Source organism: Parambassis ranga, chromosome 21 (genome assembly GCF_900634625.1).
Source record: "Parambassis ranga chromosome 21, fParRan2.1, whole genome shotgun sequence".
Lineage (NCBI taxonomy): Eukaryota > Metazoa > Chordata > Actinopteri > Ambassidae > Parambassis > Parambassis ranga.
This window is the reverse complement of record NC_041041.1, coordinates 5,830,466-5,855,492: the sequence shown is the minus strand read 5'-3', so window position 1 is coordinate 5,855,492 and position 25,027 is coordinate 5,830,466. Positions and strand designations below refer to the sequence as shown.

The 25,027-nt window shown below is 40.9% G+C and overlaps 1 protein-coding gene across 1 annotated transcript; it reads right to left on the bottom strand.

Moving 5' to 3' along the window:
* Window positions 1-12: 12 nt before the first annotated feature.
* On the bottom strand, window positions 13-23,391 carry itgav (integrin, alpha V). Its single transcript, XM_028393039.1, has 32 exons — window positions 22,815-23,391; window positions 20,347-20,477; window positions 14,321-14,412; window positions 13,730-13,844; window positions 13,448-13,509; window positions 13,102-13,150; window positions 11,449-11,571; window positions 11,184-11,228; window positions 10,974-11,017; window positions 10,612-10,668; window positions 9,748-9,800; window positions 9,096-9,171; window positions 8,886-9,015; window positions 8,652-8,749; window positions 8,421-8,514; window positions 8,271-8,316; window positions 7,824-7,931; window positions 7,474-7,529; window positions 7,234-7,388; window positions 6,826-6,963; window positions 6,679-6,746; window positions 6,426-6,570; window positions 6,245-6,337; window positions 6,015-6,094; window positions 5,067-5,147; window positions 4,789-4,894; window positions 4,426-4,584; window positions 4,212-4,343; window positions 3,966-4,079; window positions 3,763-3,870; window positions 3,479-3,598; window positions 13-3,360 (listed from the first exon to the last, which is right to left on the bottom strand). Exons 1-32 carry the CDS (start codon window positions 22,979-22,981, stop codon window positions 3,268-3,270), a joined length of 3,138 nt encoding a protein of 1,045 aa, XP_028248840.1. The 5' UTR covers window positions 22,982-23,391; the 3' UTR covers window positions 13-3,267.
* Window positions 23,392-25,027: the final 1,636 nt, after the last annotated feature.

Here is a 25,027-nt window from a genome sequence, read left to right as displayed (position 1 = left end):
GAGAAAAAAGACTAACATGTGAACAGTTCAGTTTATTTCAGGTGAAATCATCTCTTTATGAAATTGTTAATCATTATTCTCTATGTGAAAGAATACATACATCAAAAATAGTCAACATTTTTCTTGTGGCAGAAAGAAAGAAAGACAGAGTGGTATTAAATATAAAACATCAACCCCTCAAACAAAACAAAGACACACTGCTACAGGACTGGAGTCAGATCCTCCTCCTCACTCAGCTCAGCTTTAACTTGAACTTTTACAGACAGTATACCGGCTGTTAACATGATGTTTAGAAAAGCTGGACTGACTGAAGTGAGGGTGAAATGACTTCAGTCCTGTTTGAACCCTGGTAATGAGAAAGACGTGTTAAACCAGTTTACACACCAACTGTAGAAAAATCTTTATAAAACGTTTTAACAGTGCAGTAAAGCCACTCTGTCAGGACTCAAAGTCGACCTCGTCAAGATACCAACGGCCAAAGATCAGTGCTCACACCAAAAGACTCTCATTTGTATCAACATACAGCTCTCTGCTCATGAGAAAGGAAATTATTAAAAAATATTCGTGGAGGAATTTAGCAACATTTCATCGGCTGGGATTTCTGTCAGTGTTTAATTGAAGATGCCTGCTATATTTCCAAGAGTTTAAATCGAGGCAACTGAACTCAAGGATTGTTTTTTTAAAGACGTTTCGCCACTCCGAGTGGCTTCTTCAGCTAGAATTTCACAATTTTTTGACTAAATATCAAAAATAAGAAAATACAAAATCATCAGGTCTGAGAAGCCTCGAGAAACAAATGATTGAAAGAGCTGCAATAAGAAGTAATTAAAACACAAATGTAATTTTATTTATCAGTTTACTGATCTGTTGATGGACTGAGGGGCAGGCATAAGAAAAATGACTGAAATCTAAAATGTTATTATTGAATTACTGATTGGCGTTTAAAATCTACGAATCTCCCTCCATTAGGAACTCAACATCTGTCTCTGTGTTAAAAAAGACAACAAACTCTTGTACATGTGAGCACTGGTATCAGGATTAACTGTATCTGCAGTTATTCAGCGATACCACCAGTAGTATTAGTGCATCTGTAACGATGGCATAGTGACACCTAGAGGCAGCAGAGTATAATACAGATGGACAACAAAAACCGAGAAAAAAAAGAAAAAAGTATAACTGTGGAGTTACTTTTTTGTAAGCATTGAGTGGATTAAAACTATCACCAACCTTTAACATTAATTCATTATGCAAACCCAATATGGGTAAATAGCATCTTTTTTTTCTTTTTTAATACTTTAACACACACACACACTCATTCAAACACACACAGTCATAGACTCTTAAAACAGCAACCTGCCTTTATCATGTTTTTGTTTTCTGCAAAGCTGCCAGTCACCACTCTGAAATCTGAGGAAATAATACTAATAAAAAACACAAAGGTGGAGGAACAAACAGGCCTCAGTGCAGGAAGAGCTGGGAACGCCTCAACTGTAAGTAAGTGTGTTAAGCCCCGCCCACTCTGTTTACTGATGCTAAGGCTGCTCTAGCCAGTGACTGAAAAGATCTGGTTTGAGAGATAAATTCAAATTTTAGATTATGTCCAATTATTACAAATAACACTTTTAAAGATTTAAATGGCTAACATGCTTTATACACTGCCATACAAAGTCAAAGCACACTAGCTCAGCACACTCACTGCACTCTTACCCAAATAAAGAACTGTGTGGCTAAACTCAGTGGGTTATATCACAGAAAGCTAGCTGCAGAGTTAGCCAGCTAGCTTCGCCTAAAAGACATTTTTGATGTTTTTGTTTTTCAGTTTGTTCTTCCACATAATTTAAACACAGAAGCTAATTCAGCATCAACGTACTAAAAAACAACCGCAGAGGTTGTGATTAGGCTGCGGGGTTGTATGACCGGTCAGTTCTACAGGACGAATTCTAAACGCATCATCACTGATTTTGAAATGAGATGGACCCCCTATTGCAACTATGATTGCTTTGTACAACATACAAAAACACAAAATAAAAATAACCACACCCCAGCAGCATCCCAAAGCAGAACTCCTAACATGAGGAGTTCAAACACGCCCCCAAACACAAAGCAGGAAGGAAAAGTGAGGGTGAATATATTACTGTAACACTCAAACACAAATGCATCTGTATCCAACAACAGAACCCTGAATTCAGCTATCAGGTATAATCAAAGTTCATATTGCTATGTTATTGCTGTTTTGATCACAATCATTCAGGACACTAACAGAAGAATCGGTTTAACAGAGCTGATAGAGGAGATGGTGCCGTTTGACTAATCATCTGCTGGAGTGTCATTGTTGGCACTGCTGCTTTTTCTGATTTAGCTGATATAGTTTGTTTTTATTGTACATTTTCATTCATTTAATCATATTTTTTTCTTTTCACTCATCAATAACAGTCATCAATATTTTAGCAGTTTGTACTCTTGGTACCTCCATCTCAACCCAAAAGTATTATTCAGAAAAACTGATTTAAAACTGTTTTAAATGTTTCAGCAGTTTTGGACTCTCAGGGCAACAAGCACCAGAAATTCATCAACCATTTAATGTTTGGACCAAAAAAAATGTGCAAATTAAATATCAGGTCATATGCTCTGGTGCTGAAAGTCTCCAAGTGATATTACACTGTCACCTCAACAACACAGTGAACACAAACCCAAGAAGCATCCAGACATGGTAAAGGAACAGTTCAACAGATTGAGAGTGGTTCTTCTTCTCTCATGGTCTGAACATCAAACATAAAGCTGAAGCCAATTAGCTTAGCATAAAGACTCCAGACAAAGCTAGCTTAAAATGCCTGGTTATTATATATTACACCTATGGATGTCCAGAGAAAGAGTTACATTTGTTAACGTATGCATTTAATCTGATTTCATGTCACCACGTTTCAAGTCCTCATGCTAAGCTAATGCTAATCAGCTAGTGACTGTAGCTTTATATTTAGTATCATATGAGAAGATCTGATTATCTGACTCACAGCCATAGAAGTAAATGAATGCTTCAGTGTTAAAACTGACACGATGCAGCTTTTATCTCAAAATGATGAACTGCTCCTTTAACTTTTTAAATTATGCTTCTTGTTTGGCACCTACACAATAAGACAAAAAATTAAAATATTAAACCAGTACCATTATCCTCCAACCAACAGTCAGTACAGTGAAATTCTCTCAGAGGCCTTTTTTACCCTGATTTCTCCTCCTCTCCTGGACTTTCAGTTCAACACACTTTGACCTTTACGCATCAGTGTTGCCATTTTCCTCTGGCTGCAGCTGTTCCTTCTCTGTGCAGTCCTCCTGCGGGGGGCGCACTCTCTTAAAGAAACCCAACTGAAGAGTGAAAAGACAAATCAGAGCTGTAGCATCGCATGTGATTTTTCTCTTGACCAACCTATAGTCCAATGAAACGGTCATGATATGAGTCATGCCTACAGTGTTCGTTCCTCACCTTGTACATGATGAAGATGAGCAGCGCCAGCAGCAGCAGTCCTGCCAGCACAGCCAGAGCCACCACCCATCCTGGCACTGCCTGAGGAGCTTCAGCCACCCACATCACTGACAAACTCACCTAATAACACACACACACACACACACACACACACACACCTTTAATACAGAATACACCCTCTGAAAACTGAAGGTGTGTTTTCTTTAAGTGTAGAAACAGCTGCATATGACCACCAAAAATAATAAATAATGATATTTAAAACATCTTTCGAGTGTGCATCTTACGGTGGTGCTGTTGGATGGTAGCTCTGACACCAGGTTCTTATACGGCATCTCAATAACACTGAAGGAGGCGGTAGACCGAACCACGTACGAACGATTCTGGTTCTCAGTCTGGAAAGAAACAAAAAACCAATATGCTCAAACAAGCCAAACATGGTGAAATAAATTTATACTGAAAGATTCTGTTTGTTTGTTTGTTTGTTTACCCTGAGGAAGTTGTCAACAGCCAGTCTGGAGTAGATGAAGAGGATGGCGTTTTTCCTCCTCTCCAGTCGTCCAACCTGACACTTCAGCCGCAGACAGTCGGCTGTTGTGCAATCCTACACAAACACACAAAGAGGCTTCAGATGTCAAAGTGTAGTCCGGCTTTAGTGTCAGGTGTGAGGAAATGCTTAATGTCGAATCAAAGAGTGTGTGTGCGTATTTGTGTGTTTGTGTGCGTGTGTGTGTACCAGTGTCTGCAGGTCGTTTGGTCCATCCCTGGACTCCAGGTCTCTCTTGCGGACATGGTTCCTGGTTCGTCCCTCTGTGTCTCGTTCTCTGGGTGGAATGACGCTGGTGTTCTTCTGGGTGGTCAGCGGGTTCTGACACACACACACACAGCTTGTACTATGCAGTTGATGCCTAGACCAATGTGTACAAACGTCAGTTCATTCTGTGTCTTACAGAAACGTTGAGCGGGTTGATCTCCATGTCTGTGGTACAGTTGATGGGTCCCTCTGTCTCATAGCTGGTGATGTAGAGCAGAGAGCCGTTCTTAAACTGGTAGGGCCACTCCACCTCAAGCGCCGCCTTACTGATTGTACTGGGCCCGTTGTTCTGGAGCTGTGGGGGAGCGACTGTGTTAGAATGATCTCAATACAAATTACAGAGATTGGTAGAAAAAGCTCGATAGTGGCACAAAGACAGGCTCTGACTGATCGACTCCTCGGTTAGTTGAACAAATGTTCCCCCAGCCCTCACTCCTTTCTGATGTCTGTGCTCAAAGCGCTTAAGAAGACCGGTATTAGGCAGTGTGTGTTCATATACCTCATAGACGTGGACTATTTGTGGTCCGATGTCGTCTCCGATCACTGGGCGCTCTTTAGGTTTCCAGTTGGCGATAGGAAGCAGCACCTGACTTGGAGACGAGGACCTGGGAAGAAACACGCAGATTATTTAGAACAATCTGGGTCTCTGTGAGCCAAGTGAATAAGCTTTGAACACAGTGCTGATTATATACATGAACGTGGCCATGTAATCCAATTTAAATTTAAATTAACTACTGACAGGCTTTTGTTTTGATTCGTTGTGCATTGTACGTTTACCCTCTGATAGAGACTTTAGCGAGCACAGCCAGCTTGGTGACACTGGAGATTCGAGGACTCACGTTGTCAAACTGGTTTGAGCTGAAACACAAACATCATTAAATGACTCCCAAGTGATAAACAAATGAAAAACAAAACTTGCATGAATGTGGATCCAGTACAGGCAATATATCTGCACTGCAGGGGCACTGCTTCCTGACAGGAATACTGACGTCCTACATTAACAACTTGATGTATTAGAAGGAAATGTGTCAGAGCTTTATTACTAACACAGTGTTGTTTAAGGACAAAAGTGGTGACTGTCAGCTTGCAGGGAACTCCTGAGTCAGTTAAACACCAGCAAAAACTGCCATTCAGTAAGAGTGTTTCAGAGTGCTGCAGTAACCAAACACTGCTGAAACCTTTCATTATCATAGCTCCCTCCATCTCCCCCTCTCTCTCCCACAAAAACACAAACACACAGACTGACAGAGGAATGTGAAGACTGACTGACTGCAAGCTGCTTCCTTTACTTTCAGGCTTTTCGTCATTTAGATGAGTATGAGGAGGAAACCCTGAGTGCCCTTAATGAAGTCAGTTTGTTGGGTAGCTACAAATCCTCACCCCACATGTACACACTCAGCCAACAGTCAGTCATTTTATATCTTTAATCATTTATTTTGTGTTTTATCCCTCATTGTTTACTTTCTTTACTACATACTTCTGTGAAGTTGTAAAATATGATTCACACCTCTCCATGTGAACACACAAACCAACGATGTCATATTGAATTTAATACTCTACTTCCTACAAAGTTCCACTTAGTGTCCTGTTCTTCTGCCAGCTACAAAACAACGATGACAACAAGCCCCACCACGCTTCCTTTAGCTGCCAGCAGGTGGCCCAAATATCCTCTGCTTCAACAATGTGAGTTGGATTTTGCACAAAAACAAGCAGACACGGTCATACCTTACTATCTGCAGGTCAAACTTGACAGATGTGTCCTCCTCTGACAGCTGGTGCACGCTGAACCTCAACTCAGCCAGCACCTGACCAAGGACAGCACAGGAAGCAGCCGAGCACCAATCAGGAAAAGAGCAGCAAGACGAAATAAATAAGCAATAAAAACACACTTAAAACCTGCCCTATTTAGCCTTTAAACATTGTAATGTAATCATTGATGAGGTGTGATCACTGACCTTGGTACCTCCTTTCATGGGGTTTCCCAGATCACACACCACCATCTTAGTCTGATTCTCCTTCTTATAGGCACAGGACAGCCTGGACAGAGTCTATGAAAAACAACACACCATCAGATCTTCATAACCTACATAGTAAAAATCTCACTCTTATGAGCAGCAGCGTGATCGGAGATGCTACCTGACTGCGGACAACCCCTGTGAAGTCAGCCTGTTGTGGTGGGTAGACGTGGAGTTCGGCTTCATAGGCTCCCTCACCCTGATTCTCAGCGGTGATCTCCAGGGTGAGAGCATTATCATCACCGATGTAGATCTCGTCACGGTCACTGGAACAAAGCAAACAATTAACTAAATCATCAAATGATATTTCTGTTTTTTTAAGATAAAACAAAGACTTCATGTTGGTAATAAACTGAGAGCAGAAGGTTTCCCACCTCTTCACCGACAGCCTGAGGTCAGGTTTGCAGATGTTGTCATCTCCACAGTCCAGCAGGATGTGAGCCTGGGAAAGACAATAAAACACTCAGTAACAAAAAAAAGTCCTGCAAAACCCTGGGACCAATCGGGCACAGTGGCGTTACCTGCTTGGTGACGTTGGATGGGGCCGACATGTCGATGATGGGCAGCAGTCCGGTTTTGTCTGCAGCCAGCTGATAATCCAGATTATACTCCATAGCTACAGAGATGGGCGTGATCTTATCGCGGAACTCACGATCGTCCTGAGACAAAATATTGATATGTAAACTGTTTCTACCCTTATAAGCTACAAAAAGCATATATCTTACTGTGTATTGTAACTTTATTTATTTCTACTGTCTCTTCATGTAACTTTAAAATTACAATTCATAATATGTATTTGTTAAACATAAATATGCCTTAAAAATATGTGAAAAAAGGCGTTGGAGAGCAAAAGCTGTGTAATACAATGATCAAATGAAGATCCTTTTTTGTCTATGTGTAGATTTTTCTTGTTCGTGCCACTTCCTCACCCTCAGGAAGACGAACTGCTCCTCGCATGCCGGGCCTTTGTCATTGGACACTGTCATGTTCTTGGAGTACTGAAAGGTACGGCTGTGCAGGAAGAGGACACGTTTAGTCGCTTCCTTCTGCTTCAGACGGTCCAACATGAGGTCCACGCGAAAATCTTTTGAAAAAGTTAAAAACAAAAGAAAATGAAGATGTCTGAAAGTGAAAGAGCTTCAGTTGATGCACAAGCAGGTTTGACTTACTGAGAGTAGCAGGAGCTCCACGGCCGCTTGCCTTCAGACAGTACTTCACCTTGAAACTGAAACACAAACGTACATAATTATCTATAGCATTTCAAAGAACTGAGTAAGACTATATTACAAGATCAAATGATTATTTCGATTGTAGCAAAATGCTCTAGTGCTTTTATTTTGAAACTCAGAGTTGAAGAATATCCAGGAGAGAGATGGTGTCTCACTCCCCTAAGAAGTCAGTAAAAGCTTATGAAAAACAAAATTACACTCAACCAAGAAGGGCGTTAAATGAGATTTATTTACTGATTAATTGATTAGTTTTACATGGGCATGACTGAGGTGACAAACTGAGAACTCACCATGACACAGATGTGGTGGTACCAGGCAGTGTGCAGGTCTTTTCCTCTGGGTTGATGATCTGAGGTGTGATGTCTAAGGTGGCGTTCACACTGATCACTGGACGGGCTCTGCCACACACACACACACAAACTGTTCACTGAGGGCACTGACGGACTGATCTATTTGGTGCCGCTTTCTCTATTTGCTTGCCTTGAGCCCCCCCCCCCCCCCCCCACTACAGAAGCATTTATTGGATGTAACTGCACAAAAATACACCTCAAAACTCAGCAGGTTACACTGGTCCTAACAGCATCCATAAAGCCAGTAGGATGCAAACTGTAGGAAACAGCAGTGCTTTGATATCAGAGGTGGCCTTGCTCATTACACTCCTCAGCCTCCCTCAGCAGCATCACAGACACACATACAGCCACAGCAGGGGACTACACACACACACAGGATTTGATTACCTGTATAAAACAGCTTTGTCTGCTCCAAACACTCCAACTATTAAATCTGTGGGACAGAAACACACCTCAGCTTTTTTCCCACAGCAGCACTACAGATATTCATCAGACTCCAGCTGTGTCTACACACACTGTACAGGTGTGTGTGTTTACCTGGATATCCATTCTGGTCTATGTCAGTATTTCCAGTCATGGAGTAACCAAAGCTAGCAGGCATGTAGCTCGATGCCCATTTGCCCTGCAGGACCTAAGAGACATGGTACACAACAACTCTGTTTTGGATTTTATAGTTTGAAACTGTCAGTAGCAGCATAGCGTTAAAAGCACAAGTGGTTTTTAAACTCATGGTTTCTGGTTGAAGTTGCATCCATGGTATTTATTTACCTGTGAGGGTGAGGGGTCAGGCCCCCCAGGGCGGCCATTGTGGATGTAGACCAAACCATTGTGGTCAGGGCCTCCATAAGGAGAAGAAATAGCCACATCTATGAAGGAATAACAGAAAAAAGAGAAGAAAAGATTACAGACATGTTTTACTATGAAAACCCGGCAGTGGATATATTTCATGACTCCAGAATTATTATCTGGGTACAGGTTAGATCCTCTTTATGTCTCTTTTACCATTGTATCCATCCAGGTCCAGGTCTCCAAGTGCTGCGATGGCAGAACCATATCTAGCGTAAACCTCTGACCCCGTCAGCTTTTGAGCTGGGCGGAAGGAAAATCCGCCTCGACCCAGATACACAGATACCTGCAGATCACACAGGCGCAGGTGTAGTAAAGAGCAGCCAGTGTGGTAACAGAGTACAATTAAACCAACGTGATTCCTACCTGTCCCACTTCCCTAAGTTTTCCATCTGACCCTCTGTCCATGAAGAGAGGAGATCCAACCAGCAGATCAATCAAACTGAAAGACAAAAAAAAAACTTTCAAAATTAGATAATTGTCTCAAATTATTGCTCTGATTGTCTGATACCTGCATTCTTTACATTAAATTGTGGTCTTTTGTACTTTTATTTGTCACAGTACAATGTTTCATGGTGAAATGATTAGAAGCACCAGCTGTAACAACACTGCATATGGCAGAAATGTGTCTTAATGAAAATACTAGATGCACTGGTTGTTTCTGGATCTTGTTATTTCAGAGTGTCTGCTGAGTGCACATTTGAAAACCACACCTTCTGCACCGCCTTCTTCTGAAGCACTATAAACACTTTAGCTTTAAGATGTTTGAAGCTACTTTCTAGTACTATTGACACCAAAACCCACAATGTGAATCTTAAATCTGGTTTCACTTAGAGGCTATTAAAGCTCATGGTGGCAGGAGGAAGTACATGCAGTTCCTGAGGGCTGCCAGAGCAAAACAGAAGTGATAAAAGTGCCTTTAAATTCTGTAGCCAGGAGCTCCTGCAGTAGGAAATGACAGAGCTCCATTTGTTAAAGGACAGGGTAAGTATCAAAAAACAGATAAACATGCACTTACCCGTCCTTATTAACATCAGAAGCAGCTACTGAATGTCCAAAGTAGGCAGCCATCTATAAACAGAGAGGGATCGGATGAAATGATAAAGAATGGTGGACTGTAAGGCAAATTTTATTCATAAACAGATTTTATACCAAAATTAACACAAACATATTTGCATGGACGGCTGGTTAAATAAGGGCACAGCGACCTGATTCCTTCATTTTTTTAAAAATGTGTTTTACACCTCTGACACTCCATCCAGATTCATTATTGTTCCTTATAGGAAAGTCTTTGTGTGCCTTTAATCAATAGCATCAAATACACTCTTGTTTTTTCATACAGGTGAAAGAGCAATATAGTTCCTTTGACAGTTCATCAACAATTTCTGTGTCATGCAAGAGGTAGATTCAAACCCCCAATGCACCAACAAACATGAGATGGACATGATATCAGAGATGAGAAGCTCACAGGGAGAGGTGAGAAATTAAGAAAAAGCTTTAAGAAGAGACAGAAGTCAGAAGAAAAGAACAAAAAAGAATTCCTCAGAACCGGATCATCAAAGAGGGAGAAGCAGGAAACTGATAAAAGAGAAGTTGGTGGGTTCAGAGAGTGAGTTATGGGGGCCGGGCAGGAAAGTGAGGAGGAACTCTGTCATTAACTCCACTGATGACAGCCTCTTTCCCTCCAGGCTCCCTCCCTCTCTCTCACTGTTGCTGTAGCAGGAGACATTTATATTTTGACTCAGTATTCACATGCTCTACTGGACCTCAAAGTAACTTCTGCTTTGCACACTTATTTTATGACAATCAAATTAGCAGCGTTCAGCAGTGAAGAACACCTTCACTGTAGTTCAACCTGCACTGTAGGTGCTAAACATCTCACCTGGGAGCCTGTGAAGTTGACCATGGACTCCATGTTGAGACCGTTAAAAATGTTCACCTGAAACATCGACAAAACAGAACAGAACATCAGTCAAAGAAATACTGAGCGTGTGTCGTGTGTCATGAGGCGGGAGCTGAAAACACCCTCTTTATGACACAATAACAAGATGTCAATATGGATCTTGGTAATTGCATTTCATGCTAGAGAATGTAGTCAGTATTTATTTTTGTATTTAGTATTTATTTTATTTAAGTCTCCCTCCCTCAGAAATATAAAACATTGTACTTCTAAATGAACCACAGCCACAGTGATGAGAGGGCTTGGACTGTTGACTTTGACGAATGTGAACATTTAGCACTTACGTAACCCAGTGCCTTGTCTCCTCTGGGTACTCCAGTCACATAATCTGTGCAGGGGAGAGAAATAAGACATGAAATGAATCATCTTTACTTGTTAGGAACAAATTAGGAAGTTGTTCACTTGGACATTTAGACATTCTCAGAATCTGTTTGGTCACACTCTAAAGTTTCTTCAGAAGTAGTAATCATATCCTCCACTGGTTCTTCTCTTACCTTCTGTTCCGTCATCATTGAAGTCTCCAACTGTCACAGAGTATCCTGGTGAACACAAAGAAACACCGATTCACTCACTCGATTCACTATCAGCATATTCTTCAAACAACCTGGCTGTCTTTGGTAGATGCAGAGAACCTTAAAAGTTGTTTGAGTTAATACTTCACTTCTACAACTTGACATCTATCTATCTATCTATCTATCTATCTATCTATCTATCTATGTGTTATTTACAGATCGAGGTTGTGCATGTGTTTGTGTTTACCGAGGTAACTGTCATCATATTGGGCGCTGGCTGACTTGGTGGCAAACGTGTTTGAAAGGGGGGTGATGTATCCACTACTCAAGCGCTTAAAAATCTCAGAGATGTCATCGGAAATCAGCTGACCTGGAGAAGAGAGAGGAGGAGAATGTCAGATAGAGAGAAGAGAACAAGGAAAGAAAAAAGGGACAATCCGGAACAAGGCATGAACAGACGAGAAGAGTGGCCCAAACAAGTGGCCCAATCTGTCTGATTAGGATGCATATTAATAGAATAAAAGGGATACAGGCAATCAGAAACACCCAAAATTGCAGAAAAGGGAGGTGAAGGAGAAGAGAACAGCACTAAATGCTGAAAAAAAACACGATTTTAAACAAGTTTGTTTACAAGCTGATACACTTTTGGCTATGAAAAAAAACACACAACTGCTGTGTCTGGAGCCGCAGACACAGTGTTAACAGCAGTCTAATCAGGAACAGAGCTGTGTGTGTGTGTTGTGGTACAATCCTGTGCGGGTTTGTGTAATTGTGAGTGTTGACTCAACAGGAAACAATAATTAGGCTAACATAGCCCAGGAAGAGCCTCACCATACAGGGAGAAAACATGTGTGTGTGACTGACTCAGCGTTCAGGACACAGACACACCCTCTAATGTCAGACAACCAGGCAAACAGGGATTACAACACACTGCTGATACACAGACACACACATCATTTAAAGTCTAACCTGCCTGCTCATTAAGCTTAAGTTGTGATGATGCATGCTGAAAGTCCAGTTGCTATATTTACAGTCTGACCAACAGCATACTGCAGTATTTGAACAGGTTTGAGTAGGTTTTTAAAAACACCTGTGTGCAGCCCTAATTTATTAATAACATTTTCACATTTTCTTGAATGAGTGTGAACCCTGATTGTAAAAGATTACACTGATAACTCTGTGCAGCATTTTAAGCTGCCACTTCACTTCCATACAGCCATTCACTTTCCTTCAGCTGAGGGGTTGGGCCCCTCCAAGTAGTCACTAGGTTCACCTAAGATGACACATACATTATTGATGATACTATATTTGTCCTTCCTGAACATTCCAACACAACTTTCAGCATCAGCTGAAGTCTAGGAGTCTAGGAATAATGCAACAGAGTGTCGGCAATTCGCCAATATAGTGATGAATAGAATACTATTACTATACTGACCATAATTATTGATACCAGTACCCTTCCACCTATGAGCTGATCAGTATCTAAGCAGCTGCCCACATGCAGAGTCACAACATCAGGACAATGTCGTGACTTTTAGATGATGGTTTATGCCTCGCCCTACGCCCACTGATCCCCACAGTGATGCTGTGCCCACAGTGACGCAACACACCCTAATCACGCTGATCCAGCAGCAAAAAAAACCACTGACATAAAACTCAGCTGAAAGTCTGGACTGTCGCAGAAATCTTGTGGTGCACAGGAGAGGCTGCATTTTGGGGTCTGCTTTGAAGTGTTGAACAACACAAACTCCATCTGCTTACCTTTAACTGGTTAAAATTATTTAGAGATATAGAGTAAAGAGAGCTGGCCTGGATGTGACCTGTTTGAGTCACCACTCTTGCTTTAAGGCTGCAGTATCTCCTTCAAACCCACATATTCTCTGTGAGTGTTAACACTCACCCTGCCAGTAGAAGCTGCCGGGTCCTCCCACCACCACTCTGTTGTTCTTCTGAAATGAAAAAAAAGTTGAGAGCTTTCATGTCTTCTTCACTCCTGGGAGTAAAAGCACTAAACTAAGAACAGCATTAGGATTTAGATCAAAGCACTGCTGTGTCAAAGTACAACAGTTAAAGAACTAACTGAAGCAAGGCATCCAGTTAAAAAAGTTAGAAGCATTTGTTACCCTATTAATTATTCTACCTGCAGATAAATTCTGCAGTACTGGCCTCAGCTCACAACAAGGCAGCATGTTAAAATTAAATGCTGATGAAAGGACAGTTTTTCTGTATTAGCACTGGTTGCCTACCTTGAGGAAGTCAGCACTGAAGCCAGCTTGACAGAAGCCCTGACCCTCTGGTGAGTTAGCACCTGGACAGTCAGGTCAAATGGTAACATTAGAGAGTGGTAGACATCAAATTATAATAAGTACAGACACAATGTCTCTGTGTCCAACCCAGTCAGGATGTTACTTTTGATGGGTAAAAAAAAACATTAGGCATTGGCATTAGCTGGACACCTTAGCAAAGCAATTGTGACCTGCTGTGACATTGTGACAGACGTAGAGGACAGAGGGAAGAAAAGAACTCACTTGATCTACAGGGAGAGTACTCGACCACCTCGCCTCCTTTCTTCAGGTAACACGTTCCTACTGGTTCACGCTCGGAGACACCAAACGTTGACCACTGATACAGAGGAGCACAGGCCTGGAAACCCACACAAAGTAGATTTACACTAATGAACTCAGAGCCTGCACAAACACGACAACACAATGTGAAATAAAGCTTCACATTCAGCATATCATTTCACTGGAATGAGGATAGGTTGATTTATTTTTATTGAAAACTACTGTGTGAACCACAAAAATAATGTGCTTTCCCACTAAATATATATATATGCATAACCTTTAATCAGGATTTCCATGGTTCCTCAAGTACACTGTGATTTTCACTGCGGAACCAAAGATCTGGCCACTGGCACGATGATTGTCAGATATTACTTCTGTGTAATGGAATGGAAAGCAAAACCTACAGTTTGCAGTTCTGCAATTCCAATTCAAAAAGCTGGCCAAAATGGAACATATGGACATATGGGACAGTGGTTCATGGGGCCGATAGTCCATGTTTTAGCCATTATATCAATATTTGTTGATATACATTGATAAAATGTAGTGTTATTTTACCAGAATGTGTTCTCCAGAAGATCGCACTGACGCACCAAACCACTGCTTAGATTTAAACTCCATCTGAGCCCCATCTTTATTCTTTCTGTCATCTGCAAAAAAAGAAAATATGTATTAATTATTCGTTGATTTAAACGACAGGAAGACACAATATTAGAAACATGTTGCCAGCTTTCACAGACCGCAAGCATTAGTATGAGGTATTTTATATATACAGAGAAAAAAATCATTTGTCCATCACATTATTAAAGGTTATTTTTCAGTGGAACAAGACAGGTCTTTTTTTAACTTTCCATTCAAACAGGGATAAACTTATGTTTGGCTATTACGGCTGCTTTATGACACACACACACACACACACACACACACAGCTGAGGTTATATATGGCTCTTACAGTCTTAGGTCTCTAAGTCTGCCAACAGATGGGCAGACAGGGTGAATACTCAAGGGATGATTGGAGGAAATGGCAGGAGGAAATCAGGCACTGAGGAGTCACAGTGTGATGATGATGAGCTCTTACTTGCACCAAATATTGCACAAATATTACATAGAAGCCAAGGTTTCTTAAACTTGAACCACTGCTGAAGTGTCATTTGGTTTGTGATAGTTTTGGTGTAACACAATGTTTCCTAGTTCTACATTGCGAGACTTACACACAACTACAGACACTTAACACACTACAATTAACCCTTCACCACTTCATGACATCTGGGTCCCTGTGTTTACCTTATTATTCTGTGTATTTTAATATTTTGATATCCTCAAAATAGTAAAAAAAAACAGTGGAGCTTTGTCTAATTTTGAAGCGTTGTTTCTGTCAGCAGCTGGCCCTTCACTGCTCCCAGCCTGCAGCCAGGCGGCTAAACTTGTACTGTCTTCAAAGACCACACCACCAAATCCCAGAGGCACTGAGCCACTCACAGCCAAAATGTTTGGGATTTTGGGGAGGGGAAAACTCTGACAAGGCCCCAACTAAGCTTGGCTGATAAAAGTGGAACTGAAAGCATGTTAGAGCTCATCGGACATTGTAGCTGAAAGACAAAAGGATTAGTTTCCTCAGTTTGGCAATAAACAGAATATTTCATCCCTAATCTGTAATTATGGTGGTGAATCAGCCGAGCCACGATGCCAAGCCTTTCCTGCCAGCTAGTTACCATCTTAAGCGCCCTGTCGTCATGACAACAGACGCTGTCTCTTTGTTTGTTACTGTCAATGTTGTCAATGGAGGACTTAACCGAAGACACAAGTTCATGTCAACATTAACATCATGAGAAACAGGACTGAAGATCTGCAGCTGTGACAGCAGCTCTTGAATTTCCTCTCAGGAATCAATAAATTATCTATTCATCTATCTAGCTCTGTGATGTTTTATTCTTAAAGACATTTCTCTCAAAACTACATGTTTACCTCACAGTGGCACTAGAGGAGATTCTCTATCAGCTTATCATGGCGTACTCTAAACCAGACAGGTGGGTTTACACAATACACAATCAATGATTGATGGCGACTCATTTTTATAACTGATTTTTGAACATATTAACCTGCTGCATCTTCCCCAATAAGGCAGAAAAAATACCACGGCCCAGACTGGACAGAACATCATTTAAAAACCCCCCCCAGCAGGAACAAAGTGACACAGGCAGAATAAGGCAGGCTAACACTGAGTCACCGTCATACCACACAGAGACACACACACACACACACACACACACAAAGTACAAACACAAACTACACACACGCAGAAGAATTCCAGTTAATTCTCCTCTCTGGTCCAGTAAAGCTTTGGCCAGCAATCACGCAGGTCACATCAACAACAAAGGCCTCTATTGTAGGAGAAAACACACACACACACCCACACACACGGCTAAGAGAACTAGGCCACTCACTAACAGCGTTACAGCCTAAGGGAACAGAATCAGTGAATACTGGTACAGCCTCCAGACTCTCAGTACTATCAGGAGGGTAGATGCTTGCTGCTCCACCCGACTGTAACATCGAGCAACTCCATGCAGCTGAAAAGTAAACACTCTTTACAAACAGCCCGCTCTGCAAGATTTACTGAAGCTGTGGGAGACAAATTCACCTTTTATGGAAGTAACAGGCCTGCAACAGCATGGAGGCAACAGTTCAACAGGTATTCAGCTTTTTTTAAAGCTACACCAGTAACTTAGCAAAGCTGATATTTGAGCTTAAGTCATAAACGCTTTATATCAGCACATCAAACTACAGCAAGGGCCTGTGTGAAGAATGTGTGTATAAGTTCAAAGTTTGTCATTACTGTAGAATATTCCATAGCTCGCTCATGCTTCAAGTACTTACTCATATACAATATTTCTATAAATGGAGTCCGAAAAACCCACACTTGGCCCAACATCTCAGGTATGATGTGTGTGTTTAGATATGTTCCAAATTGCAGTCCAGACAAAGAACAAAAGAGAACTGCTGAAACATATTAAATTCTATAACAGCAGCTTCAGTAACTTAACACAACCAAAACAGAAAACAGATCTATAAGTCATATAAACAAACTAAAGTCTGTATATTTAATAAAAAACAATTACAATATTTTGCATAATTGGTCTCATACAATTTGAGACACACTGCTCTGTTGCGCTTTAAACAACCCAACTGCTGCAGAAATGCATCAGATTGGATTCAGTGTGAAAAGACGACCTTTATTTTAGTTACTTTATTACAATAAGTAGACTCTTCTATCTGAACTCTGCTCTTTCCTGACATATCTGAATGAGACCATTTTATGTGCAGTATAGGAAAATAAATTTGTGCATCAGGAGGGGGGCAGGGCGTCACTAGCATGTTTGTTACTTCCTATTTTCTTGGCTGAGGTCGCCCACAGAATACCAACCACACTGAACGACACAATGTCTGACAAACACACACACACACACACACACACACAGTCCTGTCTCTTTCTATTTACACTTCAGCACCTCCCTCATTCCCCCATGTCTGTCACAGTTTGCTTTCTTTCTTGAACTCATTCCCAGACTGACAGAAAGTGTTGTACCAGCTGAAGCTAAAAAAGGTTTAGTGCACATAAAGCCTGAAGATGAACCAGTAAATAAAAGCAAATGAGACAAATGTGCAATGGCTTAAAAAAATAATCCAAATGTTTCGGGTGAGAAAAGTTTTAGTTGCTGGCATCACTGCCGTTAGCTTAGCTTAACGTTGCCAATGCAGTTCAGTCTATCCAACTAGCATGTCATGAGCAATGAATTGTAACTGCACTACCATGTAGAGACAGAAATGACATGCAGTCGTGCAAATAGTATAAATAACATAAGGCTATTTAGTTTGTTTATTAAAAGAACAAATTATAGACCTGTTGTATAGGAAAGGTAACCTTAAATGAATTATAGAAATGAATTGATCTTCTTCTTCACACTGATTTAAACACAAGCTAACTTCAATTGATCAGATCAATGAATTGCCAAAAATGTCACACACCAAGCTGCTTAGGATATTTTAAAATGAGCAAGTAATAGTATGAATAGTTGCTTCTCACTGTCCCTAACTGCCAGGACTAACTTACAGGACACTGACTGGTCCAGACTGACTGTGGTTTGGCACTAAACACACAGACTGGAACCTAAATAGAGTTTATGGAGCTTATGATTTACATCAAAACTCACAGTGTACACAAGTCAGTGCTTGTTATCATCAGATGTGAATTGTGTGGCCCCAAGGAAGAAAGTCAGGTTGAAATTTTTCACTGGATCCTTTGGGTTTTTCTTTGAACTCAAATTTGGAGAAGATAAACAACCTAAGCCTGAATTCAAGGTACTGATACTCTGCAAGAAGGAAGAACAATCAGTCCTTAACCAACCGGTCCAGGCAAGTTATAAAAGTCATGTCTGCCACTGAGAGTAGTCACCTGTGTTGTTGGGAAATAGTGCAGCTGCAGCGGTGGATTAAAGGATAAGACCTGTTTTGAAATATTACCTCTCATACACTGTGCACTAGCTGATTGTCTTTATCATGAGGCAATACTGTCCACACCCACAGAGACAGTGATAAGCCAGCAATAAACCAGCTGAATGCATCGACATCCTAAATCTTCTGACACACAGGTGAGGTATTTATAATCAAGCATTATTCTAGTGTTTGCCTCATATTTCCGCTTTTAACAATTGGAAACATGCTAATCAAATGCAGATCAGTTCAGCAGCACCGCTAAGAAATTGGGGATAAAAATCCACGTTACTATTAAGATTTTCAATTAAAAAAATCACTGATGGAAATACAGAAATACAAAAATGAAAAAATAATATCTATAATTACACAATTCTGAAAAAAAATCAAAATATAGGGTGACATGTATTTGTTTTATTTATGTCATATAGAAGTTACAAAAGAAAATGAATTCATCGGAATGTCAACAATCCGGTCCGGTACACTCCTCATCATCTTTTGCTTTTTCACTAACCTGCAGTCTCTCAGACTGCTGTGTCTTTGTCAAAACTAAAACACTGTTTGCTGGCAATAATACTACACTCCCATATTCCCTCAGCTGATAAGAGTTCTTGTCTCACACATTCTTACTTTTTGTCCTTTAAAAATAATGTTCACCACATTTTAATTATGATAATATATCACCTTTTTTTGGCTGAGCCCTGACCAAGTAGAGCTATAGCAGCAAGATTCCTGAGCGTATTAAACTGTATTATGCTACTATGCTGGTTTTTCTTCACCTATTTGAGTGAAGGTCCTTGTTTTTCTATTAAAGGTATGTTTGGTCCTGTTGGCCCAAACCAAAACACAAGATTAGACCTGGCTTTGTAAGGTCACAGCTTGTTTGGACAGTTCTTCTGGTATGGTATTGTACAGCTTTACAAAATCTGCTCATCAGACTAAATGTTAATTATGAACTTTTGTAATATGCAGTGCCAGTGATATGTAGGCATGACATTTGTGTCATTACATCCTGTTTCTTGGTGTGTTTACAGACTGTCTGGAAGGAAACCAAGACCCACCACTTTAAGTTCACACTTAGTCATATGAACTGAAATACCACAGCATTTACCGCAGAGTTCGCTTGAAGTAGACCAAACCAGCCAAGTGAAAACATGCCTTAAAAATCATAAAGCAGATAGCAACAACTAGGACAACAACAACTTCTTCTTCAACACTTCTGATCCTTCACTCTCATTTGTTGCTGATGTTTGGGCCACCTGAGGACACTATGTCACAAACAGCAATGCAACAATGTAATGTGAAACGTTTTGATGTAGTATTTATGCTCTTTTAACTCCGGAGGGAAATATTTGCCTCAGATTGCTAAAAGTTGCACTATGTCCACCAGCTCATCTCTAACTGAAAGGTTCCTACCTTTGTGTTGCTACCACACACACAACCACAGAAAAAACTGATGCCTTTCTGCAGGATGATCACTTCATGCACTCATATGAAAAGGATAAACTTCATCTGAGGTAGTCACAAATGACTTACCGTAACTCCTTTATCAATCTAAAATTCAAAACATACTCTGATGCCTTCCTCCTATTACACCACCGTATACAGGAGGACCTCTTCAGGAGATATTTATACATGCTCCTGCCTTAATTGCACAATTATAAGTATTGCTGAAAAGAGTTGTTTGCTTAAACTGAGGACCAGGAAATGAGTGTTTATGCACACAGACACACACATTCACTGGATGAGCCCACGCGTCTCCTGTTCCTCCACACATTCCTGAATGCGTCCTGACACGAGGCAAACGGCAGCAGGCTGAGCAGAACTCTCGTTATCACATCAACAACATACTGTTACAGCAAACTGTGAAAGCTGCCGTGGTCTGTTATTAGCAATGAAAATAATACAGGGGTGAATTCAGTGATGTCCAGTCCAACCTGGGCTTTTTATTCATAAACACAAGGGAGCTGCTGGGGATTTATTCAACAGTCACAGGGTTGCTAAGGTGACCATGAGCCATTCAAGTCAGACAAAGTTGGGTCCGGACAGATACACTATGAACACAAAACATCAGTTGTGTCGAGGTTTGCTACCTGTGTTATCAAACTGTAGCTGCTGGCAGGCAGAGGAGCTCGTCCAGGGACAGCTGTACACCGCTCCCCTCTCCACAACGCTGCTGGGTGATGACGTGTTGGCCCGAGGAGCTCCAATCAGGACATCTGAGCTAAGGGGAGGAGAAGAAGATGTTTGATAACAGGAAAAAAACATAACCATTTCATATTCATATTTTCATTGAACAAATGGGTCCTGCATTGTTCCTGCAGCCCTCTGCATCCTCTAAATGTTAAGACCTCACAAACAAACTAGCCATTTTAGTGTCACTTTTTTATGTGTTAACAAAATTTTCTCAAATTTCCATGAACATTCTGGCATCAATGTGACAGTAAGAGTTAGGCTAAGATTCAGGACTTCCTCATCAGTCCTTGTGTTACAGGATCTTTAAGTATCTCCATGTGTCCAGTAATAATAAAGAAAATCAACTAAGGATGCTTGCAGGTGCAGGCTGATACAGAATATGAACCTTCCGAGGATCCTTACTTAAGGAAAGTTGTTTCTTCAGGGTCTCATTGACTTCATAAATTCTGTGGCTGTTTTTATAAGCTGACAAGTACAGACCATAACTGTTTTACTGTGTAAAACTGGTGTTGCAGCCCAGAGCCACAGTCATCCTGTGGCCACATCCACCACCAAACAGATAATAGTAAACAAACATCAGTGCTGAAAGACGCTCATTTTTTACTAAATATACAAAGAGATGAGCAGATCCTTTGGTTTCTTTTTATCAGATTTTTTGCTGCTTCCAGAACAGACAGTTTTTGTTCACAGCTGCTTGGTGTAATAAAGTGAAACCAGCAGATCACTACACTACACTCTGTGAAATGTTCACTTTTCACCAGGGACTCTGTTAGACCCAGGATGCTGATATATTTAGGCTGAGTCTGTTTTATTGATTGACGTGGTTTTTTTGTAGGCTGTTAGGAAGCACAGTCAGTGGGAAGAGATGAAAACCAAAGCAAATCAAGTCATCCGTCAAATCTATTTATTGATTTACGCAGCCCAGTATTTTCTGTTTGTCTTTTTTCCACAAAAAGTACTGATTTTAGAAAAATAATATGTGTGTTGGTCCCTGCTGTTTGGATTCTGTTTCAGTCATCTCAGCACATTTCTCTCTGAATTCCAGAACAAGGGGGGAAAGAGTTAAAAGACAACCAGTCTGGTCATGTTGAGAGCTGCAGTCAGAATTCAGGACGGACTCTATGATGACATCGCCTGTCCAACATTTGGGTGTGGTCTTTCAAATTATGTATTTTCAGAATGTCATAATTCAACAGGTCCGATGTTCAGAACTAGAACTAGTTATCTCTACACACATTCAGTACACATCAATATCTGTGGCTGGTTGATTAATAGGAATGTGATTATTTTTTAAGTTTAAGTCCAGAAACACTAGAAATGGTCTGTGCTTCCATCATACTAGTATGAGTATCGTGACTTTTATTAATAGCAACTCGAGTAACAGATTCCAGCAGTAATTTAATTAACTGGTGTTTCCCTGCCCGCTGTATAAGAAAGTCTATCCCTTTCTTGCAGCTCTGTCTGTCCTTCAGCTTCACATCGGATTATAAAACTAATCGCATATTTGACCAAATGAAGGCACGACACATTCATAAACCCACTTCTGGTGCAGACAGGAAGCTAAAACCACAAAAAAAAAATAGTCGGGGCACTTCTCTGTCGCTGAAACAAGATCAGCAGGGCGACTGACTCTTGACTGACTCTAACGATAAAGACAAAAAGAAAAAAGCTTTTATCTGCCTTAAATGTAGACTTGTAACTCCTATTGGCTGTCTATAAGAGGATTATATTGTTGACGATTGACAAAAAAAGAAGTCTTGACAAAAGTGCTGCAAGATGCCCAGGAGTATAATAAAACACTGGAAACACTTGCTTCATCTTGTAATTTGCAAACACCCCACTAGACTTCATGTAGCTTCAGGCTTTATTAAATCACTCTGCATGCCTGTGTGGTTTTAGGAGAGGCTGCAAATATGCACAGTCAAGTCACAGGTTTATCTGGAATATAGCAGCAAGGTGTGGAGCACCAGACAAACTCTGGTTTATGAATTCCGTTGTAGCCTTTTCTCCACCACCACTTTTACCACTTTAAGCCACAACAAGGTCGCTTAAATACTGTAATCCTGAGACTGAATGTGTTTACAGCTAAACTGATGATTCAGTTATCTGAAACATGTCAAGGAGACTAAAGAAATAACCTTGTTTTTTATGAATTAAAGTGCCTTTTCATGTGAAAGCTGTTGTGTAAGTGCAGCAGAAAGAACATGTTAAATGTTTTCTTTAAAATATAGTAAAATCAATCGTATTATGCAATTAAAATAACTTTTATAAAAGCAGAAGATGTGAGTATGTAAACATGTTATGTGACAGGACAGGCTGCCTGAGCATCCTCCACCACCACCATCATCTCTTATTGAAATCTTACCTCTGGCTGTTTGGAGGCTTAAAGAAGTCCACAGAGAAGCCAAAGTAGCTCCCAGAGGGTCCGGTGTACACAGAGGGTTTGTCCACATCCAGGTTGAAGGAGTCACCGCCGTGGAAGTGTAAACACGCCAGGACGAGCAGCCCAACAGCTGTCTGTCCTACTGCCATGGCTGCTGCTAGACACTCCGCGGTCTCACCGAGGAAAAACCCTGACTGCTAAAAAGATGCTGCCACTTGGTTAGCTAATTAGTTAGCTAGCCCGAAGTCCAGTGGGTTTGTTTCCACCCACAGCGTGTCACTCCAAAATCTCAGCCCTCCTCACAGGAGCTCTCCCCCGCAGCCGTGGGGAGAACAAGTCGTCATGTAAGCGTAAAATAGATTCCGTTACCGGTTTCTTCGGCAGCTAAAGGCCTTTACACAACAAGCAGGGCAACAGCAGAGAGCTTGGATTCAATCCAGTGGGTCGTTACGTCTGTTTTAGCCCGATAAAAGCAGCAAAACCATGGGAACAACCCCGGGGAGAGGCCGCGACTGTGACTGGGAAAGATGTGTGTGGAAGTGTGTCAGCGCAGGGCTTTTCCCGACGAGCTAAAGTCAAGCTACCGTTAGCAGAAAGAGGCTAAACAACATCCGGTCGATCCCTTTCACAAGAAAAGCATCACTTCCGGGTGCCCGGGAGCAGTTAAAAGAACGATATCAAACACATAAAACTTCAAAGTAAATATAAATGTATGGATTAGGATAATAGAAGTAAATAATCAAACAAAGCTTGAAAATACATAGTTTATCATTTTAGTTCTGGTGTGTTTATAGAGTCAGTCCGCAGCCTTAAGCAAGGACCTGCAGTAACATCACCACATTCTGCAGGTGAAGCAACTATCCATAAGTTTCTTTTAGAAAAAACACAAAAACATTGATTTAATTTTAATTTAATTAATTTAATTTATTTGGTTTAGAAAAATCTGTTAGCTGTGGATAAAAGAAGTTGGTAGGTAGAAGTCTCATATTTATGGTGTATCAATTCATAGGCGTCGCTACCATTATATCAGAGGGGGACGTGCCCCCCCCCCCCCCCCCCCCCCCAATGACATTGAATGAAATTCAATTTACACGGAACTCGTTTGAGGAATACAAAAATTGCTTGCATGCAGTGCTGGTCGAAGCTGGAGGAGGTAACGTCAGTGTCATCCCACAAAGTCCAGCTCATGCTGAAGCCTTACTGCTTTATCACATGGCCCCAGGTGACGTTAGGTTGATGTTAAATCAACAGAAAAGTTGGGAGGAAGCTGCTGTTTACTTTCAGTTACAGTAGACGGTTTTATTTGTCTGATGACATGTTGTTGTCTTTTCTGCTGCCTCCCCACACACAATGGACATGAGGAGATTCCTAACAAAGACACGGAGAGTTAGAGTTTTCAGCATTAACCCATATTGTAATGAGGCCAGGTTAGCTCCTGTTAGCCTGCTAGCTTCAGCCTCGCCTAGCCAGTGCACAGCCACCTGCTCCTATTCTTATCAGCAAGAATAAAATACATGTGATGAACCGTCAGGACACAGTGGAGCATTATATGAACAGGGAAACACTGATGTAGCAGATGAGGCAGGGCATCATTATAAACACATCCACAAGGTTTGTTGTGAATTCAGCAGTTTTATAAGCAAATAAAAATAAAGACATGCATTTATTTGTAAGTTAGTATTTTTAGTGTTTCAGTATTATCTGCATTAAGCAGTTTGGTTCATTTTTCTATGGGATTTGCCAGTTTTTTGTCTCTGTAAATGAGAGAAGGCCTCAGATATGGAGGCTGTTAGTGTAGTAGCACCAGTATGTTTGACAAAACTGTTGTTTCACTTGGAATTAGTTTCTGTTTGTCACCGAGTTTTTGTTGAATCTGTCTCTGAAATAGTCATTAAGTGTTTACTTCTGTAGGTAAAATAGTTTAACAACCTGTTAAAATCCACAGGAAATCGCAACTACTTCATATTATTATATTATATTTCATAATATACTGATGTACTTTTTTTCACCACCCACCCACAGAAGGTGCCCCCCCCCCCCCACATTTTTAATGCTTCCTACGCCACTGTATCAATTTCTCTTCCACATGCCGGTTAACATTCCCATCAGTGCATAATGGTGGTGGCTGTCAGTAAATGATGTTTGTTGTTGTGATCTTATGGTTATTTCATTTGTTCTGAACTTTGTTTCAAGGA